Here is a 26,422-nt window from a genome sequence, read left to right on the forward strand (position 1 = left end):
GGGGACGACAAGCTCAAGAATAGTGTAGCTTCTACTGCGTGACTAGTCATAAGATCGCATACTCGATAAAGTTGCCCCTCCGCCCCTCTTTGCAGATCATCATGATGCGCTTTGCGGGCCGAAGTAAACCTGATTTTCTCGAGCATTGGCCTTCAGGTAGTATGCTAAACAAGTTCAGATGCGAGTAGCATTTGTTCGCAAATGTTCTACCAAGCAATTACCGATAACCTCAGTGGTCATGCTACCGTAATTTCGCTCGGACTTCCTTAGTTGCAGGCGGGTAGCGAACTTCGGCGAACATGGTCCAAGTTAGGACTTTGGAACCGTAACCTGTTACCTTCTGGGGTCAAGATCAGCGCCGCCGCAAGGACGCCTGCTGCAGTATTGACCCACCAACGCAACTTGCCATTGTGCCTAAATTCAGCGGTACGAATCGTAATTAGCGGAACCCAGAGTTGATCTGTGGCTGGCCGTGCCCCTTGACGATATCAATCTGTATCATATTCTATTGGTGGACCGCGGTATATACCACACGTACTCGCTACCTTCGGGGAACCCTTCACCCGTGGCTGCCACTCTGCCGGTACCTGTTGGTCACGCTTTTACCACCGTTGGCGCAAAACTGGAGTTGCTTTCCGCGTAACAGTTGGTGTCGCATCATGGGGTCGTTGTGAGGCTCGCAACGGTCCTTCCGTCGTTGCCCCTGCCGAAGCGATGCAAGCCAAATGCTCAAGCGAGCCCGATGCATAATGCCTGTGGCAAATCGGCAAGCCTGCTGGCCCTGTTCAGGCACAGACAGGATTTCGGGTTATGCTGTCACGTATTTGATCCAAGGGATTTAGAGTGCTCCTGCATGAAGCTTGTTAGAACTTCTACCCCTCTGCCACACCTGCATCTACGGGACAGGCAGATGGTAGGTATATGAATGATCCAATATCCGACTGCCGTAGTCGTTATGGCCCGTGGAGAACTTTTGACGTGAGTGAGCAAATGTGAAGCCCTTGTTTTCGTTTTATCTTTCTTGTGTACAACCGGCTCGTCAATGAGTCCCGTCACCATGCTCTCAGCTCCCAATGCCCAGAGCGGCACAAACTACTGGGAAACTCCCGACTACAAAGGCAACGCGATACGAGCTGGTGACATCGTACTTGTCATTTTGACGGCTTTCTTCGTTGGAATTCGGCTATACGTGAGACAGTTTATGACCAAGTCTCTAAGTTGGGATGATGGAATTGCGGTACTCGCGTTCGGAACCATCACAACAATGTCGATAATGGACATTATCGGTATGATCAAATCCAGACTTCATCGTTGAGGGGCCATCTGACCCAACTGTCCCGTTTAGCTGTCAATTATGGCAGCGGAGCACATATTGATCTCGTGCCAGAGCCATTGGTAGAGAAATTCCAACAAGTATGTGTTTGGCATCTGTGTTACTTTTACAAGACGACTGACTCAACCAATGCCAGTCTCTTACTACTCAGGGGTTACTATTTTACTGGACCGTTGGCTTGGTGCGCCTTGCCACAGCTGTGTTTCTCCCACGCCTTAACAAAGATAGTGCGTCGTACTCTTTTCACGAGAGTGTTGAAATACTGTGCTAATAGTCTGCAGAGTCATTTATGATCCCTGTATACACCATAGCCGGAATTGCGCTTGTCCATTTGCTCGCCTTCTTTTTCTACGCCCTGACGGGTTGCAATCCCATCGGGTACGCACCGCATCCTACCTACTTCTTCCGCATCAATCCCTATACTAATAATCAAACGCTCTATAGAGATCAATGGAAACCGCCCCCAATGACGGTTGGCCACTGCAGGTCTGCCCAAGCCAACGATTACATGATGTTTGTTCATTCCATCACGGGTATCATGATCGACCTCGTCCTGATAGGCCTTCCCATCTGGGTGGTTTACGATAAAATGATCTTTTCCCGGAGGAAATTCCAGGTCATACTCGTCTTCAGCGTTGGTTTCTTCGCCGCGGCAACAGGGGTTGTGCGACTATACTTTATGAAGACTCTAGATTTCACAGTTGATCCGTAAGTCATGCAAGCCCGCCCATTTTCCAGTGCCCACCCTTTGCGCCTGAGACCCGACGGAAACGAAATGGATACTAATCAGCGCCCCTATTGTAGTACCTACAAGATGTCTACCGTCGGCCTCTGGACCGTCCTTGAAGGCCACGTCGGCCTCTGGTGCAGCTGCTTCCCCGCTGTCCAACCCGTCATCCGCATCATCTCGTACAAGCTCGGCCTGCGCAGCAAGTTGGCTAGCACCAGCTACGGCGCGAAACCGAGCGGTGAGAATAATGCCAGCAGCTCGCGGTCGAGAGGATACATCGCGGCGGTTACAGCGGGGGGTAGTAACTCCAAACACCGGTATCTGCGCAGCGGGAGCGGTATCGATGGTGTGGGCAACGAGACGGATAGCGAGAGCCAAAAGGGGTTCGTCACGAGAGCAGAGGAGATGTATGGGCTGGATGAAATATGCAAGCAGACTGTGGTTCGTGTGAGTATTGAAAGCAGGGCTGTAGACCAACGTGGAGAAGAATGTGAGGCGGGAAAGCTGCGTTGAGGTTTGAACACTGAAGGCGGTTTGATGTGGATAATTAACTTTTCGGTCAAATACAGCCTTTGGTTAGTTACACGAAGCCGTGGCTTACAACATGCTTTTGACTGTATTGGCGCGGGGGGAATCTATTCTAGGCCCACTGATGTCCTGCCAACCAAGGTAATGGCATATACATGACTCTTATAGTACCCCGAGGATTTGGTTACGGAACATTGATACCCATAGTGCACAAAGGTCGAAGGGGAACATTGTTGACTTATTCATAGCTGGTGGCTTCTATAGCGGTTCATCCAGGGTTTATACGGACAGAGATTTAATATAGGTCCAGAATAAACACACAAAAAGCACCTTGTAAATGTTGCACGGACCAGGTACAATACGTTAGAAGATAATATCTCTGGAGAAAGGGGCCAGTTGGGAGGAATTGGATAGTGATAAAAAATACAAGCGCAACAGGTAGGCTGCGCAAGTTCAATCAGACTAACATATTCTGGATATTAATATTTTCTCCACAAGACTTGAACTTGTAGCCAAGATGATAGTGTGTTCTAAGGAACATAGGTGCATCCGCCGTTACACATATTGACTCTAACTGTTGGCTCAACTCAACCAACTCAACACAACTTCACAAAGGCCTCTCGTTCGTTGACACACAAAACTTGTAAGCCAAGGGACCTTTGACTGATTATGCAGAGAAATACTGTTAGTTATGCTAACGTCAGTTACTAAGCCTTAAATTCCTCAAGAATCAGTATTGCAATATACACACCGTATTATTGGCCCATCTTTAATCGCACTTTGCACTACCTGACTATTATCACTAGGTAAGCTATAGTACTAATATCGATTCCCTTTGATAATGCATAGGATTTCATGTGACTATTTGACGATATAGCAGGGGATGTTGATAATGGCAAGGATAGGGAACTAGCAGGGAGAAAGCTGCGGGGAACGTTCCAGCCATGTGCAAGTTTTTTTTGCCTACGTGTACTACGAAATGTTCAGCTTCTTGTTTCCAATCACCACTTTCTTGTACATTAGTGTGATTTTATGATTATAGTATATTGCTGTTTACCGGCCAAATCATATTGGCCAGTAGGCCAGAACAGTCTCAATCTTGAGGGTGTCATTTGGCTGGAACGGTACGAAGTAGACCATGTCGAACTCGACAGGGATTGATAGACACGTATGGGGCTTCGGTTAAGCCAACTGGAAGACTATCCGACTATTCCGAGGCATGAGGCACGGGTGAGCAAGCCACCCGCTACACAGCCGGCGGAACCATTTGATAGAGACCGGTCAACGGCCAACTAGAATCCCAAGCGATATGACGGGATAGAACGGCTGCATCATCAAGTAAATCATAAATTGTTCAGACCGAGGGGCAGATTTTGGAAACCCAGACTCGTTACCCTGTTAATCACGGCTCATACTTATTCACTCTCTACACATTTCCCCCATTGTCAATTGAGCTACAGCTCATTCTTTTCAAGTGCGGTTTGGCTCAGAGCAGCTTGCAACTGGCCCGATATTCCAGAAGAAATACCGTGAGTGACTTGTCGTTCCCTTTCCCCCACTTGCGGGTGCTGGGCATATTCAAGTCAAAATCCCCGGGTGCACGATAAGTGAGGTTACATTCGCTCCGAATTGATGCGAGTTGCGTCGTAATTTTTGCAGAGACCAGCCTAGACATGACTGTGCCTCACCCGAACCTCAGCAATAAACTGATGATTCCGTGTTCAGATATATCCCCGTTTAATCCAATGCAGCGGCAACCAAGCTTTCAGGATTCGGGAGTACAACATACGATTCCTCTGCATGGCCTAGCCGATCCAGATGGCCCCCATGGCTCTTAATCTAATCTATAGCATCTCAAAGCAGCATGTAGGTCCGTAAAATTATTGGTCAATCCATGTCAAGCCCGAAATTTCCATTGTGGGCTGGCCCCTAAACCTCTCGGGTTTGTGGGGTGAGACCCAGGTGTGTTGATGAACTGGACTCCTCGTGGCTTCCTATATGAATTGTCTTGTCACTGCTGAGAGAAAGGAGTGTCTAGATTTTCCTTGCGACGCCACCTCCCACACCAGAATCGCGAAAAACCTGTTCGGACTTCCATAACTCCGCAGGATCATTTTTCCAACCGAGGAGCCCACCTCCCTGCATCATGCGTCTACCATGGCTCGTATCGGGGGCACTGCTGGTGTTGACCAAGGTCACGTCGGCTAGTCCTACCTCCAGCACAACCAATGACACAGCCAACGGTCGCTGCATCAACCCTATTGTCAGGAAAGAATGGTAAGCCCTCGCATGAAGCTTGGTCGGCATATGGGAAAGAGGACTTACACAGCGTAATAGGAGAACGCTGTCCAAAACGCAACAGCTTGAGTACATCTCGGCTGTGAAATGTCTCCAGTCCAAGCCAGGCCAGACCCAAGAACTCTACTCGGGAGTGCGGTCTCGGTTCGATGACTACCAGGGCCTACACATTTACCAGGCGATCATTCAACAGATTCACATGGTCGTAAGTCTTTGGCCCCTATTCAGAGACAAGATGTCCCATTTTTGACGCTTCCCAAGGGACGGTTCCTACCATGGCACCGCATCTACCTCGCCCTGTTCGAGGCCGATCTCAAGAGTAGCTGCGGATACCAGGGCGCTCTCCCATACTGGGGTATGAAACTCCAAGGCCGTCTGTCTCATGCGGTCACTAACATACCGCACATATAGACTGGTCACTTGACGTCACCACGGAGACCTCCTTCCTCGAATCCCCCATCTTCGACCCCGTCTACGGCTTCGGTGGCAACGGCGCCTTCATCGAGGACGTAAGTAACATAACCCAAACCTCGGGCGTCCCTGTCCCAGGCCGCTCTGGCGGTGGCTGCTTGACCACCGGTCCTTGGGCCAACTTCACCGTCAACATGGGTCCCGGAGAGAGCACGGAATACACGCCGTCTTGCCTGCGCCGCGACATAGCCCCCGAGTTTGCCTCGCGTACTTGTGCCAAAGCCATGGTAGACTGGACGCTTGAGGAGGACGATTTCGCCTTGTTCGATATGCGCATCGAGGCGATGAACCTAACCCTCGACGGCACGACGACGCATGCTTGTGGACATTGGGGGGTGGGCGGGCAGGTCGGTCAAATGGCCGACGTGTGGTCGTCGCCCGGAGATCCGATTTTCTATCAACATCATGCCAATATCGATTATCTGTGGTACAAATGGCAGATGCTAGGTTTGTGCTCCTCTATGCTTTTGCGTCGGTGAATTTCCTGTGCTGACTTGAGCATTGCAGACTGGCCTGCTCGCAAGACGGCCATCGGTGGTCCGGATGTGGCGGGGGCATACCCCTTTCTCTTCTTCGGCGACATCCCCTACAACAATGTTACGCTCGACTATGAGCTTGACCTCGGTATGATAGGGGGAAATATAACCGTCCGAGACGTCATGGATACCACCGCCGGCAAGCTTTGCTACACATATGAGTAATGAGTTGCCAGAGTCAGAATACATGACCGTGGTTACCATAGACTTGGTGGTGTCCAAGCTGTATACATTCCTTGCAACGCACATTCCATCTCTGTAGATACAAAACATAGATAGACCCTAATTCTGTATACATAATTTCATTCGACAAGTTATTATTTTGCACTAGACGTAAACTTAGCGAAACTACCTGTCGACAATATCGGTTGATGGCATCCACCGACATTCCCAGGCCGTCCTCTATACGTTTCAAGGCTACCCCCTTGATGCCTTTGCTGGTATTGGCAGCCATCCATCGGCCTAAATCCGTCTAAGTTGGATTGCTAGAGCAGTCGTTTCTCGGACAGTCATTCCGCGAAGTCAGGCGTCAGCCAAGTACCGAAAGGTCCTCCGGTGACTCGACAAGGAGGAAAGCATGAGGCGCATGTGGATAAAGTCGAAGTTAGTCCCAACAGTCCACGTCTCCCCGACATCTTCCTGCATGGAGAGAGATGCCATTCTGGAGGTCTAGAGACGGCTGTGTGGCACTCAGGTCGATGCCAGTCCTCGTTCCGACGTTGAGGATGCGCGCTGGCTTTCGTACCGTCACCCAGCATAATGTTTCCATGTAGCGTGTTGGATATCCAGGCGACTCTGCTCCACGCCACCGCTGGGAAACAGGTACCTGTCGTCTCAGGAGCCTTGATAGAGCCGCCCACTTTCTTCAACGAATCATGGGCTGCCGTCGGCTGCCGCTGAGTGCTGTATCACGGATCCACCTTTATCGCGGGCAGTAATTCCTCAGGAGGATTGTTGTCTTCAGCGACTGTTGCGCTTGCTGCTGTGAGCCATTGCCTGCTCTAGGAAATGAACGCGCTGCATATCGTCGCGGGGTTTTCTTCAGAATGGATATGGACGCACCTGGCGCCAGCGGTACCGGGACGATGAAATCACTCGACATGGCCGGAGGCCCTTCCGGTGGGATCCAAGAACTTTCCTGCTACAAATTCGAGTTCCTGTTGTTCTCCATCGTTATTTACAAATTGGCCGACGTCGACTCAACCCGTACGTGTTGGCCTAGACAAATTGGCAGGCAAGGAACGGGCACTCGTCAATTCTTTTGCTATCGCTTCATAGGACTTCCATCGCTTTCTAACATGCATTTATCCCGACAAATATCAATCGCACTCCCCAGCTGCCCAGCGATCGGGCTCGGCCAAGGCATGACCGTGGCTTTCGTTTCGGTTGATAAGAGTCCAGTATGGAGATTTGTGGGGGGGGCCAGGGTAGCTTGGAACGGAGATGGATTTTATTTCTGTCCAGCGTTGTTTTGGCTCGACCAACCGGACACGGCTTGCTGCCAGAGAGGCTTGAGAGTCCAGCAACTTGCAGTACACTAATCGGACGGTAGGCACGGAATATGCACACAGACGACTTCTCGCCGGAAAACTGCGACAGGTCAAGTTCAAACGGAACCATTTTACGGCCCCCTCTCCGTCCGAAAGTCTTGTGATAGGAAAGGATTGCATGATTCCTCTGGAAGGCATGGTTTGTTACCTCGGCTGGCATGGCAGGTCGAGAAAGGCGCGCCAACCGAGGCATCTGGGACTGTACCACCAAACCCGCTGTAGACCGGGTCGTATGTCAGTGATTCAAATGCTATTCAGATATCCAGAGCATTCTCATTCATTTGATTTCAAAGCTAAAGCTGTGGCAGCTTTCCATGATGCCGCCATGATTCCAGCACCCCGAGAAAAATGATATAACATATCAGAAACGGGGTCCATAAACATGACGAACAAGGTCGAGGCCGGAGTGGGAGTACGAGTACGACACACACCAGGATGGGATTGAAGCTGAACCATTCTTTCGGAACTCGTGTGACGCCTTCGGATTGGCGGGCCGTCCAAACCATGATTTGTCTGGCATGAGCTCATTTTGACGAAATGACTCTTAGTGTAACTCATAAGCAGGAACAAAAATCCAGCTACGATCCGGTGACATGTTCGGCCATGTGCTTGGGATGTTAGAGCTGGGAAGGTACCGTCGGACGGCATACAAAAGCCTTGCACCTGACCGATTGAGCAGACAGTACATAGTACCAACAAAAAATTAATACAACGATTATTCTTTTGCTCGAGCCCATGAATCTGTTAGCGATCTAAGTGACAGAAGTTTAATTTTAGAGTCTTTCAAGCGTTGGTCGCCCGTTCCATTCTGGTGTCGTGCGGGGCGTTTGGAGCCGATTAATACGCTAAAAATCAGACCATCTGGGGGAACCAGACGGCCCACAAGATTAGTAAAATGGTACGATGTCGAGGCCAAGAGATGCTTCTTCAACCTCTGCAACCAGTATTGCGGCTTACTCAACTTCTTCTGCTTCGTAAAAGTTCTAGATCAACTCGGGTCGGAGTGATTGCGCATCCCCTGGACGAGAACTAGCGGACATTGTTGTCAGACCAGGCCAAGATGCCTCTGCCTTCCTGGCGAGGTAAAGTGCACTTGGCTGGATGATTCTTCCGGCCAGGACCGTGATTTTGCTTGGCCACCAAGACCTGCCAGCTCCCGCCAAGATGGCTTCCCGGCGAGTAGAGGGGGAAAGAGCTGGCTGATGCTTGCTTGAGACGTACGGCAGGGACCGCCGCGCATTGCTCACAGCCTTCGAGTGTAACTGCCAGCAATAGGGTGCACACTGCTGACATGCCATTTTGCAGTCGCCAAGGACCTCCAACTAGAAAGTTGAACTGAAAGAAATGATATTGATTGACTCCCTGTAGCAATTGCCAGTACTATAAATTAGCAGAGGAACTCTCACACTTCTAACGACCCTACAGATCAATCGAGCCACATCTTTACCTGAACCATGAAGCTCGCAGTGTTTAGCGCAAAGCCTTACGACAGGCTGTACCTAACGACCGACCACGCAGCCGAGCTCGAGAAGAGCGCCGACATTGAGATCGCCTACTACGAGTCAGCTCTAACCGTCAAGACGGTCCCACTGGCCCAGCACGCCGAAGCTGTCTGCGTCTTCGTCAACGACGTCCTTAACGCCGACGTGCTAGAAGCTCTCGCCGAAAGCGGTGTCCGCGCCGTCCTGCTCCGATGCGCAGGCTACAACAACGTCGATCTCAAGGCCGCCGAGCGCCTCGGCATCTTCGTCGCAAATGTCCCCTCGTACTCGCCTGAAGCGGTCGCTGAGTTCGCCGTTGCGCTGATCCAGACCCTCAACCGAAACACACATCGCGCCTACAATCGGGTGCGGGAAGGAAACTTCAATTTGGACGGACTCCTGGGGAAGACCCTGCATGGCAAGACAGTGGGCATCATCGGAACAGGGAGGATCGGTGTTGCCCTGGCCCGCATCATGGTTGGGTTCGGCTGCAAGCTGCTGGCATACGACCCTTTCGAGATCGACGAGATCACGAGGCTGGGAGAATACACGGACCTCGACACCCTGCTGCAGCAGAGCGACATTGTCAGTCTGCACTGCCCACTCATGGAATCGACAAAGCACATCATCAACGAGAAATCGCTATCCAAAATGAAGCCAGGTGCTATGCTGATCAATACGTCCCGCGGTGGCCTGCTCAACACCAAAGCCGTCATCGCAGCCCTGAAGACCAAGCATCTCGGAGGCGTCGCTCTCGACGTCTACGAGGGCGAGGGAGCGCTATTCTACAATGACCACTCGGGAGACATCATCGACGATGACGAGCTCATGAGACTGACGACGTTCCACAATGTTCTCGTCTGCGGGCACCAGGCCTTCTTCACCGAGGAAGCGCTCACAGAAATCGGTTCTTGCACCATCCGGAACCTCGCAGACTTCATACACGGGCGCGAGTGCAAGTATGCACTGGTTCAGGGCATTGGGAATCCTCGCGCTCGAATCAGCTCTATTCCGGTGCGCATCTAGGTCCACCAACTGTGTGATTGCCTGCACCAGTGTGGGTGAAGCGGAAATCCTATCTCAGTCTCCCCTACAACGATACCTCCCCTTTCCTCATCGGAAGCCAATGGCATTTGCCCCTTCTGTAGAACCAAGAATGAAACGGCGACGATAGATATGACGTCACGAATAGACGGCGGTCGGCCAATATCAATCACTATTTTTGGGAAACTTCGCACTATTGGGTGTGAACATGCTTCAGAGTCAACCTGGTCATGACACTAGCCGACAGTGTCTGGTTGAACTGAAACGTAACATTTGATCGTGCTCTTCCAGAGAAGTGAATTGAGTTCATGTTCCAATGCTCCGGATCTTGGTCGATCAGCACATTATCAGTCTCCGTAGAAATTGTACACTGAGTTGCAGCACTGACCCCGACACCAATCCAGGTTTTGCATAAGAACAACCTTTAACTCACTTCGTTCCACCGCAGCGCATGTTCTGTCTCCGGGTGTACTTCCACTATAAAAGGTACTATGGTGGCGATGCGCACAGGCGCATGAGAATTCAGGAGTTGCACCGTTCAGGGGTCTCTCGTTTGGCGCCCATTTACGAATCGCAACAGTGCTTGTTGACCATTCTAAGCTCAAAACGCTACAGGTTAAACGCAGGATTCCGCACTGGGCGAATTCCCACACGTTGCCACTCTATTCTCTCGATGGGGCGGTTCACGTACTCGGTATGAACGGAGGCCATGCCTGGGTCATCGGGACTACTGGTCGAATAATGAGGATGAAATAATCCAGCGCTTATGTTGTCGTTGTTACTCCAGCACGGCGAGGACCTTCCGAGTAATTTACAAAGGAACAGAGCTAGGAGTCAGCGAACGTATAGTTGAGTATGATTGCTGATATTTCGAGAGTACTTTGTATGATCTAAGTGACATAAACACGTGGCACGGTTGAAACCGGATGACTGTTTCTCTAATCCCAACGCCTAGTTAGCAAGACAAAGCAAGCTCCCTAATATGGGATCGCTCTCACATACTGTTAAGTTGATCACTGCTCCAAGGACGAGATGCTGACGCTAGGCCTGCGCTGCCGTCCAGAAGCAACTGATATGTAAGGTTACCGAAACATATTTCAATCCTCACGAGACGCTTGACTGGAGGCGGTTCAAGTCCTGCTTTAACAAACGACATTAAGTAATACTCTACATACTCTACTCTATCACTATGTACGCCACATGGGCGTGTTGATCAGAGGTATGACATCTATTTTAGCCCATCGGTGTATCACAATATCAAACCCTCACAGAGTAACCAAAGTCTCGGCCCTCCGATAAACACCAGCAATGGTGTAGTCCTTCTTGGGACCCTTGACAGTATATCCCAGCCTGAACTCCTTCAAGTTGACAGCCTTAAACAAGAAATCATAGTGCACATCGTATAGATCCTCAATGCAAAGATGGCTCGCCTTGGCCTTCCATCCCTTCCCATCATTTTCGGTGGGTACAATAAACTCCAGCTCGTGGAACAAGTAGTCTGCTCTCATGTTGTCATCAGTCTTGGCGAACCACACACTGAGCACATCGCGAGTTTCGTCGTAACGCCAGACATAGCGTCTGGTCGCCCGGAAGGTCATCCCATTGCTGGCGGTAAAGTCGCCGTCTTCAATGTATAGATACTCCATACCCAAGTCACCATCCTCTGGGACTTCTCTGCCGTCGGTCGTTCCTTCGCGGAGGAGGAACTTGGCGGTCCCCACAAATCTCCCGCTTGGGTGTGAAGGGAGACGAGACGAAAGGTCACGCTCGAGCCTCCACTCCCCGAGCAGCGACCTGAAGACCGCATGGGCAACGAACTTGGCTTTCGTGAGACCTACGATAGCGGTTTCTTGCGTTGAAGTCAAGTTTTTCTTTATCTCGACCAGCTGCGCATCCTTGACCCCCGGATATGCGTACCGAGCAGGTGTAATGATGTCCATGCTCTTGTCGTTCCCCAGTGGCGGTATCTCTAGTGGGTCTGATATCGTGATCTCCAATGCCTTTGCAAACTCCTGCATCAGCCACTGGTAATCACCCATAGGGAACTGAGACATTCTTGGATCTGATCTTAAAGTCAGCGTCCGCGAAATGGAATCATCTCTTCGCAGTGCCTCTTTGAGGACTGCAGAGTGGTCTGGGGTCGTCCACAACTTTGCCATGAACCGCGCCTGCATCTCCATGACGCCCCAATAAGGTGAACGATAGAACCCAATGAAGCCTAGAGTGGGCAAGGAAGGATGTTGAGTGCCATGAAACGCTAGACCTGTAGGCAGACTCGGCTGAGAAGGATCATATGAAATGGTACCGAGTACATCTGCTGGTAGAAAAGCCACAGACGGAGCGGGATCGAAACCAGTGGCCAGAACAACGGCCGCGATATCACCGATCTCCCGGTTTCCCGGAGACACCGTAGCGGTGTCGCCTGACAATGAAGTCACCTTGCCGATACTGGGTATAATGAGTCCGGATCTGACGAAGTCAGCATAATGTGAGCTCATAGCGAGGAAGGGCTGTTGCTCCAGGCTGTCGCCGTGCAATCTGAGGTTAGGAGAGAACTCGGCCTGGTCGGTTCCGAGAACAAATTGAAAGACAGAGTTAAGATGCTTGGCCGAGTCGACGCTGATATGGCCCTGATTATTCTCAAGGGGTTGAGGCCGGACGGCTTGATTGTAGGAAGGCAGGTCACACGGCAGGAAAGGCGGCGCAGAGGCGTCAGCCTTTTTCGAATAATCAATAGATTGCCATCGCGGGTTCCCTGCTATTGACGTACCTTTGCTGTGGTGAACAACGGAAATACCCAAGACGGTCGATGTGCCACATGATGTATCGAGTACTTTTCTGGATTTTGGATAGGCTTGGCTCCAGGACAATTCGCAGCGGATGACAGATGTGTAGCGATAGTGCCGGCGATCTCGACACCAGACATTTGTCCGCCCACAACAAGTATCCTTCCCCCCTGACCGTTGGTTCTGGACAGTAAAGCCTTGAGATCTCTGTATTTGCTGCTGTGCATGATGGGTATTTCCGCGTCCTTTGGTATGTAGTCGGGCCATATTGGCGTTCCAAAGAACCCTGTCGTCACAAGCAGGTAGTCGAACAAGCTGGTTTCGGGTCCTTGGTCAGACTCGGTCTGGACCTTCCATGCGCCTCCATCTTGCAACTCCGTCTGCACTACCCTGTGGCCGAGCCGCACGTCTGCTCCTCCGTATCTCTTCAGATAGCGGTCAAGGTACTGACCCACCTGCCAGGCCTTTGGCATCTGGGGTGTAGCATCGTCCCACGCGAGGTCGCTGAACTGCATCGTGTGCTTACTCTGGTTTGCCACCATCAGCGGGTGCACAAGTCCCGCGGTATCGAATTTTGAGAGTGGCCACAGTCCACCAACGCGTGACTGGGCATCGTAAATGGTGACATTGAAGTAGCCTGGAGCGACATCGTGCAGAAGTGTCTTCGCGGCGACCAGTCCCGACGGACCGGCACCTGAGTCACGAATGAGCGCGGGGACCTTGGCGTCAAGTAGTTTATGAAGATTCGGAGAAGAGCCCACCAATTATGCAAACACTCTTGGTCATGATCTGGGATGACACAGTTTCCGGACAAGGTGCGAGGTGAGAGAGCGGTGCTCCACAACAGCTTGCCGGCGTCGTAGGCTTCCTATTGAGATGAATGACCTTGCTAGCCGAGGCCCAATACAACGTTGGATGAACTTCGAAGCTGGACACAACGTCGCTAGAAATTGTGCTGGATTTGGCCGTGTTTTTGCTCTTCACATCGCCTGAGTTACACACTCGAGGTGACGTTGTAGTACTTATGACCACCTAATTGGTGAGTACGGGCCGAAGCAATTTGGCTGCATATGATCTCACCTCAGCACAACAGGAAGGCGGCACCATCCACACAAGCCACATTGGACCCGATTGGACGCCGAATCCGGAGCATCCCAAGCCGGAAGGTCTGGTCTTTGCAGTGTGGCTTAACGTGCTTTTATCTTTTTATCGTGGCTAATCGCAACAATCCGAAGTTATCAATGGTTTGATTTCAAAAGCCGACTTGGAATTGAAAATGTCCACTACTATCGAGTCTTCTGGGAAGTAGTCAAATTAAGCTCGGTATTCGTTCGTTCATGATCCCAGTTTAGTCCTATTTCAACGACCATTGCATTCCTCTCCTTGCTTCTTGCACAGCACATGGCCCATCTCTGCTGCACGGTTTGCCCGGTTCCCAGACAGAATGCAAGCGGCTGTATGATCAAAGTCTTGGGGCGATCTTCAACCGCCGCGTCCGCCGCTGCCCCGGCCGCGCTTCATGTTTGGTTTGTCCTACCGCGTGGCCCCTACCGAGACATCTCGCCAACTTACATCTTTGGCTGCAATTCTCCCAACAATGATTGACCGCTGGATAGCCCTATCAAAGACTGTCTCTGCATTTGAGACGTTTCAGGCAGTACAGGTTATGTCGGTCGCAGTCCATTGAAGTCGAGGAATTCCGCACACCACAATCGAGCGAGCACTTCCGACTCAAAGTGTGATTAGCTACCGCGAGGGTATGCCATGTTGCCATAGATCAGCTACAACACTGCAACATTCTCGTCGCCTCTTCTTCCTCAGCCCTTCTGAACCTTCCATGCGGTGCTACTCAAATTCGATATTGCGGGATGCCACATGTCAAGCACACACCCGTTGGCTAGCTTCTTTATCCGAACGCTGTGCCTGAGTCGACACGTGCGGCGCTCCGAGCTGAGTTCCGGACTTGGTAATCAGCCAGTTTGATGAATGCGCGGCGGGTTCCCGTGCTTGCAGTAGTCGCTTGTCTTAGCCCTTTCATCGATAAGACTTCAATGCAAGGAAGAAGGGATTACCTGGAGTGATTCTTAAAGCGGCAGTCAGATCGTGTCCTGTGCCTTTTCTGTGTCACTGATTATTCCTCTGAGGCACGTCAGGTGAAGATAAGGGGACATTTGAAATTGACCCAGGCCGAGCGAGTGCCACTACGTAATTGTCTCATGAGGGGCGACCCCTCCATATCCCCTACAGAGTAACCCGGCCAATCGGTAGATGGGACAATTCAGCAACCCAGCTCCAATGCTACTGTGTTACGCCATCCTCGGTATTGGTTGTCGCCAATATCCATCTGTACGGATCATACGATGGCCACCCCCGGTAGGCTGAACACAAATTCTTACGTTCAACACTCAATAGCAGCATGCTAGCGAGGTTGACAGTGCTGCATAGAAGCACGCTCCATCACTGAGGGATATTTTTATTGCAGCAAGCAGGCTCCCTTCGTCCCTACCGTCCCTACAGAATCCCACCAAGCGATTACCTCGTCCCAAGCCATGGATATGAGAATCTGGGAAACCTACAGACGACCATGCCCAGTTGTCTCATACAGAACCCTGTAACCCACCATGCCCAGAACAACTCGTCAGCCTAAAGGTCTACTGCATTTGACGAATCTGCGTGATAGTAAGCTTAGGGGCTGTCTCGTGTTACAGCATCGTTGCGAAGACAGATCTGGGCGATGTTACTACGATTCGCTCAAACCTCTGACTCCGTAAAGGGTGGAATAGGTGGTGCTCAGCTACGGTCAGTCGCTATTGTCGCCTAATTTGAATTATTCATTTGTGAACATGAATTAGAAGTGCCTCATCGGATGGCTACATGAACGGGAAGTTGTTGGGATGCATCAACCCCATAATTCGTCTGAACCGCTCTAGAGATAATAAGCTCCGGCGCTAATAGTCCCCTGTTAATTGTCATGATGACGAAGAGCAGCCAGGGAAACTAGCGGGGACTTTTAGGTTGCGGGACATCGTCCCCTCACCCCGCGATATCGTGCGGGGAAGTCGTTAGCGCTAGCAGCACGCCAATGCCGAGCCAAAGCGGAGACGTCGTTCGCGGCGAGATATCAGGGTCCGATTCCGTGAAGCCGCCGAGTTGAGACGAATTTATCGGGAACGTTATGGTGCCGTTGTTGGCCACCGTTGTCGGCCACATGTGGGAAAGCAAATTCTGAGATACCGCGCCAGATGTAGTTCGCCCAAGGTTCTAAGTTCACCGCCTGGGACCGCAAGTTGCCGCGTGGTTGATTGCTTGCAAGATTGACAGGTAGGGCAGCCCAAGTACAGCAGAGCCACCTGCAGCGATCTGTATGACCGTATCTTAGACATGACAGGTATCAGGGTGGAATCTTGTGTGATGGAATGCTGCTGACTGATTCCATGCGAGACGAGCGACACCCGCCCAGAGACTGTCTTTCGAGCCCATTCGGCCGCAAGTCATGCTACTTCGGGATAAAGGAAGGACATCTGGAGCCAATTGCACTTTGGTCTTAATCTCGGGCTTGGGGGCGTACGTATCGACCAAGCTGTACGCAGACATGGCTCTCACGCCGGGCAGACAGAGAGCCGTCGGCCAACATCTCGCAAAGAATTATGCAAACCGGCCCGGCGGGAGTATAGCAGGTGTGAGGTCGTGCCGGAGGCCGAGGGTTTTCAATCGTGTCCTACGTACCGCCGATGGTGTCCTCGTTCAGATTGTCAAAGTACAAGATGCAACGCGATACAGTATTTGGCTTCTTTCAACTAGCCGTCCACGCCGTGGAGTCACCTTGCTGCATGGCACGGGCTGAGTCTGTGTCTGCTTTTGAGCATCCCCGTACTCGGTATCCTTGTACTAACGCGGCATTAAATTCCAGATGCGCCGCATCAGTTATAACTGGGTGAGTGCAACGCAAGTCGGCTTGTGCATGTATCAACACTTTTTGTTGCTGTATACCATCCTATCTTCACTTGAATTGGAATGCCCTTGCCATCATTCCCCTCGGCTCAATGAAACGCGTTTTTAGGGATCTTAGGACCCGCCTACCATCCTTGGGTATGCCGCAAAAGATCCCGGTGAAAATTTGCCTCCAGCTGCAATTGACTGCAAGCCACCATGTGCGCAGGCATGGTTATTTGGCTAGCGCTATTGGAGAGCTTACGCAGGATTGGGCTTGCCGAGCGACGCCACGTAGAGTGCAAGCTTGCTAGATGTGCGCCTTTAGTGTGTTGATGTTGAGGTGTAAAAAATATGATCGATGATTTGGACGTAGGAGGAAAGAAGCGGTCGAGCAGGATCAAGTTGGACCGATGCAACGGGCAAAAGGCAACCGCAACGATTGCTGTACTGGGAAGTGAGGAGATGAAGGGATTGAGTCGCGCCTTCCTTTCTTGTACTCCAATCGTTCTTTCCCTAAGTTTGATTAATAAATGTCTGGAGCCCCCAAATAGCCTTGCAAGTATTTTCTCATTGCGACCAAACACCGACCCCGAGGCACATTTCTCCCCGCCCCTCTGAGCCGGCAGCCAACTGCACGCAAAGAGTTTCCTATTAAGAGCAGATCTTCTTCGATCCTGTTCTACTACTTCTGGACTTGGTTTCATTCCAAATCTTCAGAGGTTCCCCATATCCTATGTCACCTCCACCACAATCGTCGACATCATTGCAGTTATTTGCTTAAAAGTTCCTCGTACCGTTCGCCCGGCTGCCCACAAGAACCTTAACCTAAGACAGCGGAATATTGCAGACGGGACAGAACCCTTCTACCATATATCTTGCTTCTTCGTGACATCAAAACAGGCGCTTTCCTTCATTGACGAATGCGAGTCGAGCTAGCGATACCGACATTAATCTATCATGAGTGACATCGAGAAACTTTCCGCGAAGGCACCTTCGCGCGAAAGCCTTGAAGCCCCTCATTCCATAGGACTTGAGCATCTGCCCGACGACCCCGACGCCAATCTCAGTCCCGAGGAGAGAGAAAAGATCGTACGTATCCTATATGCGTCGCATCCTAGTACCACTGTGACTGATTACTGTAATAGGAGCGCGCCCTCGTTCGAAAACTCGACTGGACCCTTATACCATGGGTAAGTGGTTCCGACTTATTGCCAGAGTTGTCTTGCTTCCTTATGCTGACATGCTACCTCTAGCTTTGCATCCTCTACCTGCTGGCTTTCCTGGATCGTACCAATATCGGCAATGCTAAAGTCGCCGGGCTTAATACTGATCTGCATCTCAGCACTTTGCAGTACAACTCTACCTTGACTATCTTCTTCGTGTCATATGCCGTGTTTGAGCCCATAACGAACGTCATGCTGAAAAAGCTACGGCCATCCGTGTTTCTGCCCATCATCATGTGAGCTCAGTCATTTCGATTCCACCGTACATCAACTATAGTTAGTAACCATAACTACAGGGTAATTTGGGGCTTGTCTATGTTTGGAATGGGATTTTGTCATAACTACTCCGGGCTCCTGGCAGCGCGCTGGTTCTTGGGCTTGGCAGAAGCTGGTCTCTTTCCTGGTGTGAACTACTACCTATCTTGTTGGTACAGACGCTCAGAGTTTGGAATCCGAGCCGTAAGTTCCACACCGCTTTCCTGTACACAATCGTCTCTCTAATTATTTCAGGCCATTTTCTTCTCAGCAGCGGCCACTGCTGGGTCATTTGGTGGTCTCCTAGCCGCGGGCATTGAGAAGATGAGCGGCATCGGGGGTAAACCTGGATGGGCATGGATCTTTATCCTTGAAGGGCTTCTCACCGTCGTATTCGGCGTTGCGTCCTTCTGGATGGTTCACGACTTCCCCGATGATGCCCGATTTCTCTCCGATGTCGACCGTGCTCGTGTCATTCGCCGACTCAAACAGGATCAACAGTCCTCTGCAGGGCACGAGGAATGGAAGACATCTTACCTCATCGCCGGGCTCAAGGATTGGAAGATGTGGCTTGGGATGGCTATATACATGGGCTGCGATATGCCTCTGTATGCCTTCTCGATGTTTCTACCGAGTATTGTTCAGGAGCTGGGACTCGGTAGTAGTACCATCACCGTTCAACTCTTGAGTGTGCCTCCTTACGTCCTCGCCGCGCTGTTCACCGTTTTGGTTGGATTTGTCGCCGATCGAACCCGTCAGCGTGGGTTATGCAACATGTGCGTCAGCGCCATTGGGTTTATCGGTTTCGCTCTGTTGATTGCTGCCCCAAGCCCCGGTGCCAGGTACGCGGGCACCTTTCTTGGAGCGCTTGGAATCTACCCTTGCATTTCCAACACCATTACCTGGATGGCGAACAACACCGAGGGTGTTTACAAGCGGGGTGTCGTGCTTGGCTTTGTTATCGGCTGGGGAAACCTCAACGGCATCGTCAGCTCGAATATCTACTTTCCACATGCGAGCCAGAAGCATCAACGATACTACGAAGGCCATGGTATCGTTATTGGCTACATGCTCGTTTTCTTGTTCGGTGGGAGTCTTTTGATGCATGTTCTTTTGCGCATTGAGAACAAGAAGCGTCGAGAAGGAAAGCGCGAATACCTTATTGAGGGCAAATCTCCCCAGGAAATTGATGCTCTGGGAGATGAGCGACCGGACTTTTTCTACACACTTTGATGGCTTTCATTTGTTCAGCGCAAGCTCTAGGTGGTAAATCTTGATGTGTTGACAGGTCTCAGGTCTACGAAAGGATAGGAAGGACCAGGGTGGCATTGGCTCCTTTGGTGGAAGCTGGTTTTGTGGATTGGTTGGTAGGCCTTGGCTAGATATACCTGGATGATACATGGACATAGATTGGATAGTCCCGCTTTTAGATAAAAGCTGGTCGGACCTCTTCAAACACCCCTCTCATTCAAAAACGAATCGTGATACTCGATGGCTGCAATGATTTAGAAATCAATGTTTCCACTGGCCCATAGTGACTAATTTTAACAGAAATCCTTTGGCCTGCCACCTTCTAGTCCTTACCGTAGTCCATCTCAGATCGAAACTTTCACTAATTCTACCAAACCTTCCCATGACTCCTCCTTTTACCGCGATGTGTCACAACAATGTCGGACGGGGCTAGAGAACGCATCCTATCCAACATAGACGCTTTTGCATAGGTCATGTTATCACAGTCCCCCTTCGGTGATGCAGCAAACAAGCTTAAACTGCCTTCTTCTCTCGCCCGTTCCTTGCATCCCGATCTCATCTAATGTACATTTGGCGAAGTCGTAGTCGCCGCAGAGACCCAACACAGCACCCGCTCCGCATCCGAGAAAGTGACAGCAGAGCTCATCATTCCCAACCGAGATACTGGGTTCACAAGGGCATTGCCGCCATCTGGGCTGGGCATCGTGACGTCTCAGCTACTGCGGAGAAAGTTTTCCATGAAGCCAACCTTCTATCTTTAGCCGCCTGTTATTAGTAGTGATGTTTGAGGAGTTGCACGTGTGGCTTCATGATATCAAGAATGTCCTTCCTAGTACGGCGGTTCAGGATAAGATTCACAATGTGGAAGACAGGACTTGTGGGGACTTGGCCCTCGTTTGGGCGCCATTTACCGGTGATTTGCAGTGAGAAAGATGCATTATGGCGTGAATTTATAATTCGTTCAAGAGACAGGCAAGATGGGTTTTCGGTAGTCGTCAGAACTCCGGGGAACCTGTGACTGTGTAGAGCAGGTTGAGCCTGCTTGCCGTGTCATTTGAGTCGTATTTTTTGCCCACTTAACGGATGCAGTGCGAGTTGTGAGGTCAACATAAGTCAATGCAGAGAAGGCTGTGGAAATAGTATCAACTTTCATTCGGCGTGTGAAGGCTATCATTGATGCAAGTCGGTAGACTGGCCACGTATGGAGATTCCCCATGGGTTCTCTTAGATTTTGGCAGTAAGGGGTCACGTAATTTCAACGTTTCTAACGAAACCGTCACATGGAAGTGGCGGTTACTTATATTTATCAATATTTTAGCTTCAACTAACACTCCTTAACGATATGGTCCCCAGACACCGTGATGGAGTAAAATTCTTCCGAGGCAGATTCTATGTTGCATCCAGGGGTTATGCAGAATGCCTTTTCAAGAACTTACCTCTATCCAAAATCTCGGCATCTCTTTCGTCGTAATTGATGCCATACGAACATGTTGAAGTCGTACGTCATCCATTTATATAGATTTAGCATCTACTCATCAAGTTTTATTGCTTTATAGGCGCACACACAAAGTAGATTTCGAGCTTAACAGCACATTACCACAGTCTTGAGTATGATGAGAGATTTTAAGATAAATAATCAGACTTTAGTTTATAGTTTCAACAATTATAACCTCGACTAATGTCAGGAAGCATGTTAACGAGGTCATGTAAGGCGCAATCATTCTATATTCCGAATTCCGACATTGCAGCCAGCCCCTTTTCTCTTTGTTCTCCACCTTTATGCACGCGTTCGGATGTCCTACCTGAATTATTGGTTGTGAAATAAGATCTAATCTGCGGTACCCGATATCGTATAAGTCCAGCTAACTACCATGACTTGCGATGATAAAGCTCCAAGCACTTGGGACGACTATACAACGCCACATTGAACCCGTAGCCAATAGGAAGAAGAGACGTTTCCAGACATGGGCTGAGACGAAAATTTTGTTGTGATACATGGCTTCTTCGGAACTAAAAACGAGGTGGCTGCCTCGTGGCACGGCGACTAGTGGACTGCGACTACTAGCCACTGATCACTTGATAGACTAGTTTTCGAAGACAGGTATCATAGAACTACTCTAGCTTGACTGCGAACGCCACAAATCGGAGGGCGCCATTGGGGGTTCTGCGTGTTACGAACCTCCAATTATGTGAAGGGGGGATCTAGAGCATCCGGCTTCTTGTACACTATTGTACGTAGAGATTTTATATCTGACAAGCAAAACCTGGAGCAAAGAATCCCGGCCTACAGGCAGCGAGAGCCTACAAAACCGAGTTGAGCACTTGAGTCGTAGTATTCGATCCCAAGCTGAAGCTTGATGTTTGCAAATCATTTCGCTACTTTTACGTGGTCTGAAGCTGCACGTAACAAGATGCGCTTGAGATTGGCAGTGGTTGTGTATACGATATTTCGCTTCAAAAAGCACACAGGCTACGCGAAAGACATAAAGGGGGAAGTAATTCAGGAGTGTTGCAGAAATCTTTGAGTAATAAGCTCCATTCCAACGATTTTGGTATTTGTCTTCTCGTATTAGAATTGAGCAACTAACCGGTCGCCTCCTGATGTTTTCACCAGCCTCCTAGAGGAACTGGTACAAGCACCATGTCATCTTGGCGGTAGAATCACTAAAATCCCATCGTAGCCATGGGCACGTGGAAGGAATCACCATGAGATTTTGTCTTACTGCTACTTATCGAGGTTCTTTCCTCGAAGCTGAATGTCATTGGAAACGAAGAAAGATATATCAAATAGAAACTTGAAGAGATTCAAACACCACGAGGCAACTCGTGTTACAAACAAGAGCTTGGGCCAGTTTGAGCCAACTCGTGTTACAAACAAGAGCTTGGGCCAGTTTGAGCCACACATCCGTCCGCGGATCTGCATACGTGACCACCACGACTCATGACGGCCATTGATACACATGATCCTTTCAAGCAAGCAATATTTTGCGCACATCACGCGTATCGATCGATCCAGACCACTGGCATGTCATAGTTGGACCACAGCAAGCAAGCAACAGGACACTATGCGGTGCGGCTTGGTGTATAAGTTTTACCAACAGATAAGTACATGTACGGTGTTCCAAGACTCCAGGAGAAACTTGGATAGTTCCTCATCGCCACAACAAGGATCTAGTCTAGTCGTGTCGCAGCTCGTTTGGAAATTTGCAGATAGTTGTTCTCCAGGCATCCACAATGAGGCAGCTCACTATATGTTCCAATGTTTGCTACTAGCGGCGTGGCGCCGATCATTCCTGTCGACAACGTCTATATGGGCTGATTACTTCAGCAATTGTCAAATTGTTGGACAGACTAGAAATCCGCCACAGAGAATATGGTTTGCTGATGTCGGGACCGTAGTGCCAGTGCCATTCGGGCCGTTGACGCCGTCCAGAAGCCCCTATACTATTTTCAGCCCATGTATTCTTGACTTTCTTTGATACTTCTGCATGTCAAGCTCGGCACACGAAACATTCTTGCATTCCTTGTGGCCTTTTCGAGTCTATGCAAGAGAATCTTTTGTCGCTGATTCAGCAGTTCTGTACATGCAAGTCCATGGTTTGGGGTCAGGTATAGCTCTAGTCGGAACGGTGTGGCCGAGTATGCACACATGTCACCTGCCATGGCATGGAGCCCGAGGTGGCGAGTCTCTTGCAGATATCTGATGATGCTCTCTGCGAGAACATGCCTACCTCCACGTGTCTCTTGTGCCTCTACTAGTCTACTAGGTAAGGCGTGGCCTAGCCCACCCAGGGTGAAATAGGGTGGGGTTAAATCATAGAACGATATTCCAACAGACAGACATGACCTGGTCACCCCATTTGGGGACACTGTTTACCCTATCATGCCATCTGTCTGCTACCCAGTAGCATATGAGGGCCCACTCTTGCGTTTCCTCAAAAACGGCCCAAGTCTTGTGGCATTGATCATGCCGCATTCCGAACTTCGGTGTGGCGGGCCATATTGCGGGTTGGCGGCAACGTCGCGCTTGAACGGCCCGTAGTCAAACATGGATACACAAGGTTTGCAAGTGTTATGTCCTTGGTTTGTGGGGGGGTTTTCATGGTTTCGTGCTTATTGCAGAAGTATCTTGTGCGGCCCATGCATTTTTCAGCTCCAAAATATGCTTTCGGCCACTATGTAGAGAAAACGTCTCCGTTGATATATGAGTTCAGCACCGTGGAACGAAGTTGTGTCTTAAAACATCGCGGTATACAACTTTAAAATGAAAATGGAAATGGAAATGGAATGAGCACAGGTCTCTACATCATGTTTCCATGTTGAGACACGTTCAACCGGGATGCCTGGGGTTGAGCATCGGCCCCATCTCGACGGTAAAGACTGAAGTCGGTCATCTGGCTTGGGTGATTGTCACCGTATTGCTTGTACGGGCAAACTTGAAGGGTTTTTATCGTCATGGTTATGCTTTCTCAAACATACTCCGACATGAAAAACCACGAAACGTCTAGCAGCGTGCTTTAGACATGCAAGGAGGTTGGCCGTAAAAGCCGCGGCGCGGTGAATGTTTTCTGGTCTTTGCTCTCAGAAGCTTGAACCAAGCTGGCATCACACACAAATTCGAGCTCTTGGCGACGCAACAGAGCCGACATGTACATTGGATACACGGATAGGGCAGGGCTGGGTGACGAAATTGGTGTAAATCAGGGGACCCGAAGTGATCCAGGGCCCTGTCAAAGTCAGAAGCGAGCCAAACCACGAAGCTGGGCAGTGGCTTTCTTCATTTCGTACGACTGGTCCTGATTTGAGATCATGAATGGGAACCCGGTCATATCATGACGCAAGGGTTCCAAGAAGTGCAGGAGGACATCCAGGATGGTACCACGGGTGGTGCTGGTAAAGTACCAAGCGGTCGAACGGGGAGGACCAATGGCAAACCCAACGTCAACTATTGGTGGCCGCAAACGCTAATGTCTTAGGGGCGGAGCGTTTGTTCGAGGCCCAGCTACTCTGCAATATCTATGAATGCATGATGTGACTTTTTCATGTCGTCTTGTCGGCCGAGATGCCGACTCCACTGTCGTTTGGAATAACTGATCGTCTGCTCGATCCGCTCCATTACCTCCATAATAACCGAAAATGTCTTGGGAAAACATAATCAGGAAGTGGCGAGACACGATTGCTGAAGACTGCAGTTTCCCATAAAATGGAAGTCAGCTTCTGCCGCTAGATAATTGGAGTTTCGGCGGTGACTGAGGACACTGCGGCGTTTGGTTGGTTCTGTTCTCGAGTCTGCGTTGGTCAGCGCTCGTCTGCGGTACACAGCCGTGTAGATCCAAGAAATCAATATCAGTGGAAGGAACGATTGGTGGTGCCACCTGCAGTGCAACAAACAGCAACCCCCGCTCCCTCCCCATGGAATACCTTGCAATCTCGATAGCAGCACTCTCAAAGTGAGAAATGTCTCTTCCGTTGCAACGTGTCTGACCCCACCCAACTTCTCTGCTGTGGAGGTTGCCAAAGTGGCCATCCGGTGCACATTCAGGTGGGAGGCTAATTTGGACTGGGCCATTGGCGATGAAGCTGTGGAAGCAAGGAGAGCCTTTTTGTTGATCAAGTGTGTGTGTCGATGGGGCAAATAGAGCCCTGCACACCACACTTAATACACCCCCAGAAAAATCTTTCATCACAAGTGACAGACTAGGGCTGCACTCATGTCAATCTCAAGATCCATGTCCGCGTGGGGAAACGTCGAGGGACCCATGCGAGTCTGCGAGATGGATTCCGCTCTACCGCTCTGCCGTCGAGGGCTCCCTGGGACGATCATTGAACTGATGCTGGTGAGGTGCAGCAGCTGCTGCAGCATCGACTTCACATCCACGACCAGCCTCGAATGCGTTTGCGAGCAAGTGGTCGATCGCGTCAATCACGACATATTTTCCATGTTTGAATAGGTGGGAAGACGCCGTCGCAGCCCGCCGGGCGACCTTCATTTTTGTTGCCGTCCAGCTGCAAACAACAACCCGGTTTTCCCGTTGGCCAGCTACAAACTTTACCTGGCGCCGAGCCCTGTATTGATACCTGAATGCGGATTTTCAGCATATGGGTGCTCGATTTGCCGCTGCGATCTTGTCAATCCGTGACTGGCTGGCACGCAAGTGACATGGAGGTTTGTATGTGAGTTTTCCCCCATGAAACAGGCCACTCTTCATGAGTTGCAAGTCGCTTAACGTCCAAGACTGCTCCTGGCTTCATTTGTAGACATGATTTTGTGTCACGGCTGTCCACTTCCCCGGCCGTTAGGCGTCGCATCGTGTAACGAAGTATGGGAAGCGGAAAGCGACTCGGGCCCCCCCCCTCAGCCTCGAGGGAGGAAAGCAAATGGAGTGTCCCTTTCGTCAAGATCAGCAGGTAATGTTAAGGCGCATGGCCGGCTTGCCTGGGAGCCAATTGGTGCATCGTCTTTCCCTGAATCTCTCCTTCTCCCCTTTCGGCCTGCAGATGCTAGAGAAGTTGGTGACTCCATTGTCTATATCAGACGGGGAAACGAAGGTGCGGCTACACACATCGTAAGCTTAATTGACGACGACCCAAGTCCCATTAACCTGGTCCTCGCTGGTCCAACCCAGCCAGACACTCGAGACCCGAACCTATTCACTTCGCTTCCTAACCACAACCAGTTCGTCCTATTTCTTGAGTATCCTTCCCTTCGCCTTTGCATACATCATTAATTGGTCTTTGCCAAACCTTCCCCGGCCCTGGACTGCCAACCACCCCGTCTCACTTCAGTACCAACCGAGGTGAACTCCAGACAAGTACGCTACATATTTATTGGTAATTATCGTCACCCGACATTCACCTTGGCGCAACAGTTCGACTCCGGCCGCTTCGCACATAGGCTGTCCCTCGTCACACAGCTCTAGAAGCTTGGCTACGGTCACGCTGTCACGGCATCAGTTACTCGGCCCAATCCCCGTATCGATTGCAGTACTTTACGGTTGCGTGA

At 50.5% G+C, this 26,422-nt stretch overlaps 9 protein-coding genes across 9 annotated transcripts; 6 read left to right on the plus strand and 3 right to left on the minus strand.

Moving 5' to 3' along the window:
- Positions 1-878: 878 nt before the first annotated feature.
- Positions 879-3,033, plus strand: BCR38DRAFT_449171 (uncharacterized protein). Its single transcript, XM_040861269.1, has 6 exons — positions 879-1,286; positions 1,346-1,413; positions 1,470-1,560; positions 1,615-1,711; positions 1,778-2,041; positions 2,138-3,033. Exons 1-6 carry the CDS (start codon positions 1,043-1,045, stop codon positions 2,574-2,576), a joined length of 1,203 nt encoding a protein of 400 aa, XP_040710703.1. The 5' UTR covers positions 879-1,042; the 3' UTR covers positions 2,577-3,033.
- A 1,494-nt stretch (positions 3,034-4,527) lies between these two features.
- BCR38DRAFT_83088 (uncharacterized protein) lies at positions 4,528-5,162 on the minus strand. Its single transcript, XM_040865683.1, has one exon. It carries the CDS (start codon positions 4,962-4,964, stop codon positions 4,626-4,628), a length of 339 nt encoding a protein of 112 aa, XP_040710704.1. The 5' UTR covers positions 4,965-5,162; the 3' UTR covers positions 4,528-4,625.
- On the plus strand, positions 4,847-6,214 carry BCR38DRAFT_449179 (uncharacterized protein). Its single transcript, XM_040861270.1, has 4 exons — positions 4,847-5,094; positions 5,151-5,244; positions 5,301-5,807; positions 5,868-6,214. Exons 1-4 carry the CDS (start codon positions 5,089-5,091, stop codon positions 6,059-6,061), a joined length of 801 nt encoding a protein of 266 aa, XP_040710705.1. The 5' UTR covers positions 4,847-5,088; the 3' UTR covers positions 6,062-6,214.
- A 584-nt stretch (positions 6,215-6,798) lies between these two features.
- Positions 6,799-7,578, plus strand: BCR38DRAFT_83043 (uncharacterized protein). The gene has a single exon (XM_040865682.1). The coding sequence runs from the start codon at positions 6,943-6,945 to the stop codon at positions 7,435-7,437; it is 495 nt and encodes a 164-aa protein (XP_040710706.1). The 5' UTR covers positions 6,799-6,942; the 3' UTR covers positions 7,438-7,578.
- A 1,322-nt stretch (positions 7,579-8,900) lies between these two features.
- BCR38DRAFT_354313 (D-isomer specific 2-hydroxyacid dehydrogenase) lies at positions 8,901-9,953 on the plus strand (the record flags this gene model as incomplete). The annotated part of the gene is made up of 1 exon (XM_040856870.1): positions 8,901-9,953. One exon carries the CDS (start codon positions 8,901-8,903, stop codon positions 9,951-9,953), a length of 1,053 nt encoding a protein of 350 aa, XP_040710707.1.
- A 1,283-nt stretch (positions 9,954-11,236) lies between these two features.
- On the minus strand, positions 11,237-13,879 carry BCR38DRAFT_413857 (uncharacterized protein; the record flags this gene model as incomplete). Its single annotated transcript, XM_040858876.1, has 3 exons — positions 11,237-12,688; positions 12,742-13,476; positions 13,838-13,879. The coding sequence occupies 3 exons, from the start codon at positions 13,877-13,879 to the stop codon at positions 11,237-11,239; spliced, it is 2,229 nt and encodes a 742-aa protein (XP_040710708.1).
- A 3,768-nt stretch (positions 13,880-17,647) lies between these two features.
- Positions 17,648-19,401, plus strand: BCR38DRAFT_489967 (major facilitator superfamily transporter; the record flags this gene model as incomplete). Its single annotated transcript, XM_040864464.1, has 5 exons — positions 17,648-17,779; positions 17,836-17,880; positions 17,944-18,149; positions 18,210-18,372; positions 18,424-19,401. The coding sequence occupies 5 exons, from the start codon at positions 17,648-17,650 to the stop codon at positions 19,399-19,401; spliced, it is 1,524 nt and encodes a 507-aa protein (XP_040710709.1).
- Positions 19,402-24,542: 5,141 nt separating this feature from the next.
- Positions 24,543-25,391, minus strand: BCR38DRAFT_83228 (uncharacterized protein). The gene has a single exon (XM_040865685.1). It carries the CDS (start codon positions 25,101-25,103, stop codon positions 24,630-24,632), a length of 474 nt encoding a protein of 157 aa, XP_040710710.1. The 5' UTR covers positions 25,104-25,391; the 3' UTR covers positions 24,543-24,629.
- Positions 25,303-26,374, plus strand: BCR38DRAFT_83212 (uncharacterized protein). Its single transcript, XM_040865684.1, has 2 exons — positions 25,303-25,593; positions 25,655-26,374. Exons 1-2 carry the CDS (start codon positions 25,502-25,504, stop codon positions 26,145-26,147), a joined length of 585 nt encoding a protein of 194 aa, XP_040710711.1. The 5' UTR covers positions 25,303-25,501; the 3' UTR covers positions 26,148-26,374.
- The last annotated feature ends 48 nt before the right edge of the window (positions 26,375-26,422 follow it).

The sequence above is a fragment of the Pseudomassariella vexata genome, assembly GCF_002105095.1.
Source record: "Pseudomassariella vexata strain CBS 129021 chromosome Unknown BCR38scaffold_19, whole genome shotgun sequence".
In the NCBI taxonomy this organism is placed as follows: Eukaryota; Fungi; Ascomycota; class Sordariomycetes; order Amphisphaeriales; family Pseudomassariaceae; genus Pseudomassariella; species Pseudomassariella vexata.